The sequence below is a fragment of the Hippocampus guttulatus genome, chromosome 12 (genome assembly GCF_054856545.1).
Source record: "Hippocampus guttulatus isolate MCC_2025c chromosome 12, RoL_Hgut_1.0, whole genome shotgun sequence".
Classification (NCBI taxonomy): Eukaryota; Metazoa; Chordata; class Actinopteri; order Syngnathiformes; family Syngnathidae; genus Hippocampus; species Hippocampus guttulatus.
Genome location: NC_141272.1, coordinates 2,433,971 through 2,446,902, shown reverse-complemented (window position 1 = coordinate 2,446,902; position 12,932 = coordinate 2,433,971). Strand labels below are relative to the sequence as shown.

Below are 12,932 nucleotides of genomic sequence, written 5' to 3'. Positions count from 1 at the left end.
GTCTTCAATGTTTGAATTCAGGTCATGAACAATGCAAGAAAAAACAAGTGTCGGACTTCTTTCTGTATTTATTTTTGCACAACTATCTGCACTTGGACTGAAGTGCGGTGTGTGAGTACTTCGCTATCTGTGCGACACAGACGATAGCCAATTAATTAGCGGGCTGGGTCGCTGGCGCCGACGGGCTGGCAAACAGATGTCTGAGACAAGGTCGTGACACGGATGTGACTTGCAGACCGGACAATGGGAGGGGGAGAAAAGCTGCACGGGATGTCTCAAATTGCAGCCGTGAAAGGAGTCAGTGGGACGGGAGCGTAGCTGGATGGCGGGAGGGCATCAACAGGCGATCGATAAAAGTCAGAAACGTGCGAACGCCCCAACACAAATTGGGGAGTCGCGAGCCGAGCCGCAGCGGCTCGTATTCATCGCCGCCATTGTGTGCTATGACACAAAATCAATAGATGCATCCAATCCGCCTTGTTGCCCGCTGCACTTTCATTTCAATAAGATGGAGGAAAGCAACATGTGTGGAGTTGGTGGAAATGGCTGCCAAAAATGTGGATGTCAGATTGCGGCAGTGCAATCACCTGCGCATGAACTCTGTAACTGACATGTCAAAGGAGCTTGGAAGGAGGCATCTCGTAGAATTAGGTTTGGAGGTCATTGGACTTCAGAGAAAGGAGCTTCGGGCCACAAAGCAAGAGCAGACAAGTTCTGAATCTTAAAACAATGTCCATGACTGGGGGTGGGTGGGTGGTGGTGGGGGGGGGGGGGGGGAGTGATAAATAAATTAAAAATTAAGATATCATCTCCCTATTATGCAGGTTGATTTTATTGCAAAAAAAATTAATAAAACAATCTAAATCCCGTGTTCAGTGATTCAGCAGACGTAATAATTTAAAAATATTTTTAACTTCTATTTGTATTTAACTCACATTTCCCCCAAAATCATTTTCCAATGTAAGTGGCTGGGTAATTTTTAAAAAAGTGTTTTGTTTTTTAAAATATAAAATAAATAAATAAATAAACAAATAAATAACGGTTTTCACAAATGAGTTATTTCCAGGCCTGAAATTTATTTTGTAATTTAGAAAACAAATGTCATTTAAAAAAAAACAACCCCCTGCCCAAAAAAACAAAAATAAAACTTGTTGTTTTTTCATTTGACTGGAACAAATTATTCCGATTTGAGCGTACTTCCCAGCACTGTCAAATGCAACATTTGACCTTGATTAACCACTGGAGAGCTCAGTTCAAATCAATAGTCCATTTAAAAAAAAAATATTATTTTCTATATTTAATGTATTTATTTATTTTTTAAATGAATAGAACTGTCGCCTATGAATGGAATGATAACTCCCGGAACAGAGATTTCAAAAGGGACAAGATGAAATATCATCACCAAGGCTAAAGTTGTGTTGTTGCTATGGCTCCAGAATCCAGATCTAACAATGAAGTCGACCACGGATGCATTCTTGAGTAAATGACGGAATTATTTGAAAGGAACAGGTAATGTTGCCACAGAGCTACGGGAACCAAATAAACGGATCCCTGCTGAAATCAAACTATTTGTACCCACCTTGCATGAGTGTGTAGAAGGTGCCCGAGGCAGAGAGGTTAGTGGTGATGGTCACGTCCTCCTTGGCCGCGCCGTCCGCCTGGACGCGGACGGCGCTATCGGCGTCGGCGCGGTAGCTGCTCACCCGGCCTGTCGGGTGTGTGATGTTGGTCAGACGGCCGTAACTGTCGTACCTGAAGAAACCAAATAGTGTGTGTTTAGCCATTAGTGCAATCACACGTTTGGCAGGAAGTTCTGCCAAAACCTGCGCAGGGGCAGGCTAAACCAAATGTTGGTATTTTTGCAGACTCTGTAGTGTTGTACTGTGTAAAAATATACAGTAATAACATAAACAATGTAATCATTCAAAAGTTCTTGCAACATTTTTTTGATTCAATGTACACTGTGTTGATTCTTCTGGTGTGTGTACCGTAGCTCTTACCTTTGAGGTTGAGGTTGTTTGTGAGTTTTTTAACCCAAATGTTTGGAATAAATACCGCTAAGTCAATAAAAGCACGATTGACAACGGTATCGGTCAGTGCTATATTGGTATCGTATCGGAAGTGAACACGTATCGCGTTGTCCCTGTTTTCACTGCTGTTCAAATATCAGTTGTATCCATTGCTACTTTCCGTTAGCCCGGCTTGAGCATTTCACATTTCTTTGTTCTATGTTTACTTTAAAAGTGAGTGGCAATAAACATCTTGAAGAAAGCAATTCGTAACATCTTTGGAAGGTTGGATAAATTATTCGCAGCCCCCCCCCCTCCCCATTTGCGTGCCGCGATTTCGGCGTGGGTGGGATCCCCAAATTGATAGCGATCAGAACGCGGTTCACTTGTCCACAAACTGACAGAGGAGAGATGAAGAGCCCCTCGTCACAAATCCCGTCCAAGTGCCTTTAAGAGCTTAACAGGCGAGCGGCGTTATCGCCTGATCTCATTAAGCAGCGGCGAGGTGCGGCCCGGCCTCCTCCACCTTTGCGTGTAAAAAAAAAAAAAAAAAAGTGACGTTTATGACACGCGGCGACACGACGCGGCCAGATTGTTTCATCTCGCTCCCGACAGGCCCATCAGCGGCGAACAATTTGAAAGCTGTCACTGTTGCAGAATGCGGCCGACGCCAGCGCCACATTACGCGAGGATGAGGAGCGATGGCGCGCGCGGAATCCCGATTGAAAAGCGGCCCTCTTTGCATGTCGCCGCCTGCCGCAGCAAAGCCTCGAATAAACGAGGCTGGCGGGCTGGCGGGCGGGCGGGCGCTGGTTTATTTCCTCTGCGCTGCCATCTCAAATATCCATTATGGACAGGAAGAGCGGGAGCGGAATCATCTCCCGGAGATAAAAGTAATCCGAGCCGAGCAGCACTACGGGAGCAGTTTAGTCTTCCATTTCCAAAGACGCTAAATGCTAACGTCATTTGTAGCTAAAGACACCCCCCCAACCTAGCTCACTTGTTTTTCGGGACAAAGCCCTGCTGCAAATAGCGGCTAAACGTAACTGACGTATCTCCACGAAAAAATGTTTCGAAATTCTAGGGCTACAACTAACTAACCATTATTTGAGTCAGCCATTAATCGGGCGGGGGCGGGGGGGCATTTTCATTTCCATTCCTTCATCTAAAATCAGGAAATTATTTCAAATTGACAATGTAAAAAACGTGCCAACAAATGAATTCAGTCACTCGTGTGGTTGTTAAAATGTAAGAAAAATTAACATTGGCAAAAATGTTGCTTTTTGTTTTCTGAAGTAAAATCGGATGTTTGCAAATGTTTTGATTCGACACGCGGATAATCGGTTTGCTTTCATAAAGGACAAAAGAAATCGGAAAATATCCACGACTGAGAAGCTGAAATTCTGAGAATTTGGACGATTTTCAATCAAGCAAGACTTTGAAATGATTAATCGAGTATCAAAAATAATTATACGTGAATTTGACAACGGATTTATTGTCAATTAATCATTTATCTATAATTATCTCAATCATTTATAATAAATGAGTTACAGAATTGATTCATCTGTTTACCCAAAGCTGAATTATGATTCAGTTGCTGGTTGGTCGCCGACATGTTAGGAAAAAAAAGGCAAAAATGGCGTTGATCATTGTTTGCTGAATTCAAAGCCATTGATTTCCGTATGTTGATTCAACACCAATATAATCGGTCCGCTTTCAAGATGGGACTACAGAAATCGCTTCACTACTGAATTTGAGCTCGTCAAGCCAGTTGTATTTTGACGTGGACTGCGATTTGTTTTTGTTCGGATTTTTATTTGGGACTCAGCTGCCTTTTGGCTCGCTTCCTGCGGTCAGGCGGCGGGTGGGGGCGGGGGCTCTTGCCTTCCCCTCGGATGCCCACGAGTCCCTTCATATTGCATCACATCTGTGTCACACGCCAGCTCTGTGACCTTTCGCGTAGAAATGGGGAGGGGCGGGGGTGAGAGGGGGGGCTGTCCCCAATAATAATAGAGTGGACATTGCGCTTCGCCGTCCTCCCGGCGTAGCCGCTAATCGTTAACTGGAGTGCCACGCAGAGTCGAGAATGTCAGGACGCGTCTGCGTGAAGACTGCGGAAACAATAACAGGAGGCCAAGCAGCCATGTGACCACCTCAGCTGCATGCCAAACGCTGGACTTCCAAATACTCATTTATGGCCCGAGCCACCAAAAATTAACTCTTTGGTGTTACTTTTCTGCGAGATGACATATGGACACTGTCACCCATTTGTGTGTGTTTTTTTTTTTGTTTTTATTTATTTATTTTTTATGTGCTCTTTGAAACTCTCGAAGATGCCGCAAGATGGCACGAAATCCCGGGCAAACGTAGCAACGTCGTCGAGCTCTCGAGCGGACATGATCGAAAAACATGAATGATGTCACCGGAATGTTGGCATAAAAGCAGGTGGGATACGTGCGCGGCTGAAATAATACAAACGGCAACGTTGATAGAGACGAGCTTTTCACTTGTGCCCCGAGGAGATGTCAATGCTAATTCTGGAAGGAAAACAAATAGTCGTTATTGGCTGAGATTGCTGAGCGGACCTGCACAGGTTGGCAAATAATATGATTTGGTTTTTTTTTCTCCGTTGACCAGGGACCGTCCGCAAATGGAACATTTTGCCGGTGCTGCCGTGACTTGAAATGAAAAAAAAAAAAAATCTTATTGCTATGAACTGCATTGTTTTGAGAAGATTACATCATACAATTTATGGATTATATTAAAAACAAACTGGCCACTGATTGAATTGAGCAGTAAGTGGCCCGTGGTGTCATGAATGACATGATTCAAAGCTAATTTATTCATGAATCACATTAGCCTGAAGGACAAGGGCTGGTGTCTTTTTTTTTTGGGTATTTTTTTAAAAATATGACACACACACACACACACACACACACACACACACACACACACACACACACACACACACACACAGCTTTTGAAATGGAGTATGGATATTTTTGATAACCCTAACCCCCCCCCCCCCCGCCAAAAAAAAAACAGTCGAAAGTAGGTCTTGCGATTGTGAGAAAAGATGAGCCAAGTCATGAAGTGAAAGGCAAATGCCGTGTCTAAAAGTCACACTGGAGCCATACGGTGAGTCAGCGCCGCTCACGCTGCATTTCTTGTACACTGTATCCGTAAACAAAGCATTATTTTGCCATCAAAAGCCTTTTCTCAGTCTTCTGTTTGTTGTTCCACAGTCGGCGGAGTCACAAGAGCAAAAAAAAAACAAAACCCAAAACATTGGCCTCAAAGTCCCTGTTCCTGTGTCTCCATTTTCTACTTCAGATTACGACCCAATGGAAAAAGGTTGAAACAAGACCCGAGAAGACACTAGCGAATGCGCTCTTTGTTTTATTGGGTTCGCTGTTTTCAGAGTCACAGGACACGACATTCAGTGGGTCTGCTCTAAAATGGCTGGCAATCCGGTGGGAACCTCTGGCAGTGAATGAGTTAACATTTTAAGAACTATAAATATATATATTTTCTGCCCCCTTCGTTTCCGAATGAGCTGGCCCATCTGTCCCGTTTAAAAATCAAATGTGGCCCTTGAGCGTAAAACGTGGCCGCAGCCCCCTCACGGGACGGCGCCAATGCGCCGGGGACCAATCGGATCTTTCCGTTTCGATTCAGGTCGACATAAGCGGCGCCATCTCGCGTGCGTGCGGAGCAAATCAAAGACAGGTGAGGAGTGTCAGCTCGGATGAAAGCGAGCGTCTGATGATGCATCAGGCCCGTCTATTCCTCCGGCGAGGTGAAACAGATGTCTGATCGGCAGCGTCCGCTTCATCGCGCATTTTTTTTTCCCTAGCCTCCCTTTTTGGAACTCGGCGCTATTAAGCGACGGGACGGATCGCTTCCTGGAAGTGACGGAGAATCGCAATCCCCCGACTATTCTGATGAGCATATACGCTGTGTCATTACATGCCAGAGAGCAGATGAGGACAGCTCCATAGCAGGCGCTAATCCTGTTTTAGACGATAACAGAAATGGGATTACGTCTGTTACGAGGCGCCGCTCTTGCCCAGCGAGTGATGTTCACGGCAATCTGTCGCAGACCTCGGGAGGTTGTGCGCTCAGATAAACAGCTCAACTGGCGGCGGAGGTGGCCCTAACCCGAAAGTCAACCATTCACTTTCCACCCGGACCTTAACCCCTAAGGCTAACAGTCGAATTGGGGGAAGGGCTCGTCTGATTACGTTGAAGCACTTTTTTTTTGTCCATAGACTAAAAAAAAAAAAAAAAAATTGCAACGCGTTTCATCGTCGGAAACATTTTTAAATACTGTACTGTATATCCACATTTAACGTGTTGGTGCTTACGCGGGAGAATAACGGCGTTTATGAGCTACACTTGCTTTTTTTTTTCAATTAAACAAGTGCTTGACAACTGTGCGCAATAGTAGCATGGTCGAGAGACCTACACTCCCCATGCAGTGAAAACAAGAGCCGTGGATATCAATAGGTAGATAAGACACGCTCCTTTTGAGCTAGCTATGTGTCTCTGCCAGATGCTAAGCTAACGTCCCCGCTCCATGACACTTCGAGGGACTCTCTCTCCTGCTTCGATGGCCGCCCCGTCGTCCGTCTCGTATCGATGAGAATGTCGCCCCAGCCAACCTGGTTGACGTGCGTTTTAGCCTGCTCTAGTCTACTCTAATTTCGGCTTATCTATGACGAGAGAGCAGCGGAGAATCGCGGCCAAACCAGGAACTTCCAGAGTTTGAATGGTACTCAACTGAGGGGCGCGTTGGAGGAACCGGATGCTAGGTCAGGACTTTTGAATCCAGGATCTACTCTTTCTGTGTCCGAAAAAAAAATCAAGGTTCCGCTGTATGTTCCGCGGGGACGGCAGTTGAAATCGACCGAAACCAAGTGTGGCGAGGGAGTATGGCACTCTCCCACTTTCAGCCGGCGATCGGACTGTTACGTTCAGAGAGGGTCCAACACGATTGTCGGGTGCTGTCAAGTATTTCTAAGGAGGAAACGTGGCTGCCGAGCAGCTTTTGGAGCACACCCGTTGCCTTGGCGGAGACGAATGAAGCCGGCATTGGTGCTTTCCACGACCAACCGCTTCCAAGTTATGGCACGCCCGACTTTGTTTTACTCTGACCGACTCGATGGCTCATTCGCACGGTGGCGATCTTAACATGTCAGGGCAATCCTGTTTTGTTCACAGAGGGCTGAAACGTAGCCTAAAATGACATGGTCAACCCCGAAAGCACTTGGCCATTGAGGCCTGTGCAGCCAAGCCCCCGCTATGACTCAGAAAAGCCCAAAACATCTGACAAAAAAGCCCACACAACTCACTCATAGAAGGTGGTCCACCCGTTCTCGTCGGTCTTGGTCGCCAGCAGCCCGGAGCTCCCGTGATACGTCAGGACGGCGAGCACCTGGCCCTGCGCCGCCACGCTTTTCAGAGCGTCGTTGGTCCCCACGGTGAACCAAAAGGTCTGCCCGTCGGGCGTCATGATCCACAGCGGCATCCCGGTGGTGTCCCGCCGGACGGTCACCACGTTCTTGTTCTTGTCCGTGATGGTGCTGAGCTCGCCCGCCCCCGTGTAGGTCAGGTTGTACAAGTGGTCGCCCGTGGTCAGGCTCTGGGTGAACACGTGGCTGCCGTTGGCGTCGAACAGGTAGAGCTCGTCGTCGATGGGCGACGACACCTCGTACATGTTGAGCGGGCTCAGGTAGGGCTTGTTCTTGCGCACGAAGCGGATGCGGATGTTGCCCAAGTCGGCGATGTAAAGCTCCCCGTCCGGGCACACCGCCAAGGAGGAGGGCGCGTTCAGTTTGCCGTCCTTGGCGTAGCCCTCGTCGCCGGAGTAGCAGTCGCAATTGGCGTCGTTCTTGCAGTCGCAGCCGCTCGGCGCCCCCGCCACCAGGGAGATCTCGCCGTTGGTGGACACCCGCCGCACCCGGTTGATCTTCTTCTCGTCCGACTCGGCGATGTACAGCACGCCGGTGTGGGACACGGCCAGCGTGTTGGCAGACTCCAGCGTGGCGTGGACGGCCACCTTGCTCATGAGGAAGTGGTCGATGCCGGGGACTTGGCAGTGCATGGGCCTGCCTGCCACAATGCGCACTTGGTGGTTCTCCGAGATCTGGAGCACCACGTTGTTGTCCAGGACGTACAGCGAGTTGTCCAGGGGGCTCACCGCGAGGTCGGTGGGCCACTCCAGACGAACCTACAAAAGGGCAAAACATCGGAAACATCGACGTCTTGGTCAAGAAAAATAGACAAAGGATTTCACTGCTGCGGTACGCTTTGGATCTCATCACTGAGTAGGTGGGATAGCGCTAGCCGCATTAACTAGGCTAATAGCACGAAAACCATCCTTCGCTATTCACGGAAAAAAAAAATCCACAATTTGTGGGGGGTTTTTGTGTTCTTTTTGAAAAAAATCGAATGGCATCGGTGTCGTGGAGGGAGTTCAGGAATCCTGACTCTTTGAGATGTCGGGGAAGTTCTAAGTTTAAAGCCCGACTTTGAAACCCTAGCCCTATAAAAGCCCGGCTTTGGAACCTTTACTCTCATTTAAGACTTTAACTCATTCAGTACCAGCCAATTCTGGACCAAGTCTGAAAAGACGTTTAAAAACGTCTTTGGGAGTGAATGAGTTAAATGAGTGCGGGCCCTCCAAGAAACAATAAAATACATTATGACATCGACAACTGACATAGATTTAGTGTTGAGGAAAAATAACAACCGCCCCCCCCCCCCCCAAATCATCTGATAAGGACGAATGCGGTGCCGAGTGTAGCATTGAAAGCAGAAGCCCGCTCTTTATACGGTTTGATCCAAAGATAGTCATCAATCGCGGCTGGAAAAAGGGCGGCGTGAGGAGTGCTCAAGATCAGATAAACCGCAGCCGTTTTTAAAGCAGCGGAAATGCCGCGTCCTCGTCACCGCCACTCACTGGAGTACGACGGAAGGCCTCAAGCCTTCGCCATGAAGACCGATTGTTCCACCGACAACGCGATTTGTGCTCAATGTCACTTCATTATTCTGAAGCACATATCAAGTGTCGTATTGCAATCGTAAATTGATTTTTTAAAAATGCACACTAATAGTAAGGGGGTTTTTTTTGTGTGCAAGTGATGAGACAAAGGCGTTGATTAGCACGCTTTAGCAAGTGTGATCCGTGGAAATAACAGAAATTAATTTTCCTCTTGTGCTTTTGAACATTGAAGAAGTGACAATAACCATGGAAAAACAAACAAACAAGAAATGACGGCAGCCAGACCTTGACATGTTCCTGCGACGACCTGAAGACATGGGGAAAAAAATAATAATAATACATGTCGGGAATGTTTTGAAAGTTAAACGAATGAGGTTGAAAATAAAATAAATCGAGGTTGAAAATAAAAGTTGAAAATAAAATTTGAAATAATTACAAAAATGATGCCGTGTATTTTACATCTGACCGCATTCTATACATGCGCATGAGAATTATCATCATAAAAACATTATGCAAGTAATTACATTTTATAAATAACATTTAGAAGTTAAGACAGAAATAAGATGAATTTTCTCTCTCTCTCTCTCTCTCTCTCTCTCTCTATATATATATATATATATATGATATATTTGGTATGTATAATGGGGGATTTTTTTTCAACCAGCAAATGAAATATGATTTTCTTTTGTATTTTATACATGCTGAACTCTGAAAAATAAAACACATTTTAATTTATATATAAACATAAAAACATTTTACATGCACAAAGGACTTAATGATAATAAAATCAGAAAAAAATGGGAAACGTCAAGTCAACCAACAGTTTGGCCATCAAGTGCGTTTCCACATGGCACCGTGTTGCCTGCGTTTGAAAAATAAATGACAGGCGGCTCGTTGAAGTCGTTCAAGGACACTCGCCATCCGGTGTAACGACCCCCAATACAAGGCAGAGCTTGTTATCCGCTTTCAAGTAGCAAGTAGAAGATTGCCCACCATATTCCACCTTTATCCCTTCCCGTTCTTTTCCTCATTTGACGGCCAACGGGGGGAGTCAACGACAGGAAAAAAAAAAAAGAAAGAAAATGTCATCTCCGACTCTCCAATGTTATTGGTCACACTTTTTGACTCCTCATGCCACTCTTGTCCGCTTTTGATTGAAAAAAAGTGCATCCCGCTCAAAAGGGAGGCGATACCCCCCCCCCATAATGGAGCATAGCCGCGGGCCGCGTACAACATCAATGGGCCCGGCGGCGTTCAGAAAATGCATTTACATACAAGAGGGAAGGGGGGAGACTTTCAATTCCTTAAAACCAATTTCTTGTTAACACTGCCGGTTCAATATTACACGAGGCCGAGTGACGAGACGCTTGTGAGCATTTTTTTTTTTTTTACGCTACGCAGGGAAACGTTTTCGCAGATGTGATTCCGACGTCCGATGTGATGCAACTCGAGTCTCATGACTCGACTGGAGTCAAAACGAAGTCCCCCAAAGCTGAGAACTTGTGATGTGCTTGACAAAAATTGACGAAAGACGCAACTTTGACTTGGTATTCATGAGACTCGGCTTGAACGACCGCCGACTCGCATTTTTAGGCTAACGTGCTGTTTGTTATGCTTTTGAAAGATTTATGAGGGCGTGTGTGTGTGTGTGTGTGTGTGTAGCGCGCAATCCTGGCCACGCGCCAGAATGTTGCCGACGCCGAGTGCAGAGGCCAACCACATGAAGAAAAAGTATCATGGAGGGGAGGGCCAAAGGCGATTGAATTTGGACTCAAGGAATTCTGTTTTGGATCCAATTGCGAAAGAGATGAGAGACAACAACTGCGACATTTAACTTACCGTATTTTCACGACTATAAGGCGCCATTAAAAGTCTAAAATTTTCTCCAAAATGGACAGGACGCCTTATGATGCGGAGCGTCTTGTCTATGCGCTGAGTTCCAAAACCCGACTGACAGCCGACACGCTGTTTATATAGAGAAAAGGCGGAAGTGACTGAGGACAGGCATGCGGGGAAGAAGTCCGCCAATGGGTGAAGGGTGGGCGTGTAAGTGGACGCTAAAGGTACGCCCCAAGCAGGTACCAACACCTGTATAGAGTGTGGCTATGTGCATTGTTGCAAAACAACTTCGGTTTTGGTTTCTAAGAACCCCCGAAAATAAATTCTACAAAGAGACACGCCTACGAAGCTCAGTTCAAACTTCAAGCCATCGGTTCTGCTTTTGGCATGCGTGCCCATCTCACAGCAGCGGTGAAAAACCAAGTCAAGCAAATGAACTCTGAGCTTGCCGTTATTCCCGGGGGTTTGACTAAAGAACTCCAACCGCTGGACATCGGCATCAACCGGGCGTTCAAAGTAAAGTTGCGAACGGCATGGGAACAATGAATGATCGATGGCAAACACAACTTTACAAAGAGTGAGAGGCAGCGCCGGGCGAGTTACGCCACAATTTGCGAATGGATTGTGGCTGCTTGGACGAACGTGTCTGCTTGCACTGTTGTTCGAGTTTTTGGCAAAGCCGGCATCATTTCTGTGGAGCCACATGGCAATGAGAGTGACTGACAACGAGAGGGAACACGGCGTTTTTGATGGATTACCGGTACTTGCACAATTGTTCAATTCTGATACAGAGGATGAGGACTTTGATGGATTTCTGGGTGATGATTGATCGAAAAACGTGAGTACATTGTACGATGGCTAAATAAAATACAACGGAACTCAGTTTTCCGTTGCCTTTTTAAAAACGTGTTTTTAGCTTGTATCTGTATGTCTTGGCATGCTACCGTATGCGTCAAGCTAACGTGTTTTTAGCGTGCGCGCATGCATGCCGTATGTTTAAGCTGGCGTATGTTTTACCACTTTAAAATTGCGCCCAATAATACAGTGTGTTTTGTCTATGTGTAAAATACAGAAATAGCACCCATTAATGAGACTGCGCCCAACCATACGGTGCGTCGAATGGTCGTGAAAATACGGTACTCTTTGAAATTGTACACGAGTTTTTAAAATCCGACTGTTTATGCGGTTTTACTATTTTTTTAAATTGTTATTATTGCATACGTATATAGACTGTGTATGTGCAATTTTATGTTTCATGTCGGACGTTGGTGAGAGTCACGCCATTTTTCTTTTCAAATTAATTAAGAGTGGCCTCATTGTGAACGTGAAGCAACTCATGGACGTTTGCTCGTTTTGTTTCTTGAAAATGAAAACCAGTCCACGCAAATATTTTTTGTTATGATAGCAATCAAACCGAGTTACGGCGTATCGAATCTGAACCGCAATTCCGCTGAACCGAAACGAATGGTCCCTGTTTAAAATGAACCGTTCTTTACATGCCTCGCACCCAAGGTATCAAAATAAGATTCAAATATTCTTTTATCGTCAAGATGCACGCAACTGACGACTTGCGAAATCCAAGCAATGCTTGAAATGACTTGAAATTTGGCACAAATTTGACTTGGCATTTGGAAAATTAAGACTTCACAAATGTGACTTACTCCCACCTCAGTTGATCACCCCTTACAAAAAATAAATAAATGGCAACCACGAAAGAAATCCAGCAATTTTTTTTTCTCCCTATTTTTACTCCAGGACACTGTCATGTAACAATCACGTCTCCTCTTTACTGGCATCAGCATGACGTCGACTGGCAGACGAGTGTGAAATGTCATCATTTCAAGTCTCCGTCTGAAAAGTACATCCAACGGCAATGCTATCGTGGATGCTGTAAAACCCGTCACGTTTTTATTCCTCCGCTTGAAGTCAGAACCCGGCAGGGGCCTGCGGCATAGCACCTTTTAAGGACATTAAAGCCAAATTGGAACCGCTAAGACCAGTTTGAACAAGCGAAAGACGCTTGAATGGGCTCCCAGGCTCGTCCTTTCTGCTTGCTCAACAATCGTCATAGACACGAG

At 45.9% G+C, this 12,932-nt stretch overlaps 1 protein-coding gene across 7 annotated transcripts in view; it reads right to left on the bottom strand.

The window, feature by feature from the left end:
• Positions 1-12,932, bottom strand: part of tenm4 (teneurin transmembrane protein 4) — a 148,973-nt gene that overhangs the window by 18,662 nt on the left and 117,379 nt on the right. For all 7 annotated transcript variants that reach the window (XM_086124913.1, XM_086124908.1, XM_086124909.1 and 4 more), the window contains 2 exons: positions 7,364-8,241; positions 1,580-1,752 (listed from right to left, as the gene is read on the bottom strand). In XM_086124913.1, coding sequence (XP_085981039.1) covers positions 1,580-1,752; positions 7,364-8,241 — 1,051 coding nt within the window. The remainder of the gene's footprint in view (positions 1-1,579; positions 1,753-7,363; positions 8,242-12,932) is intronic.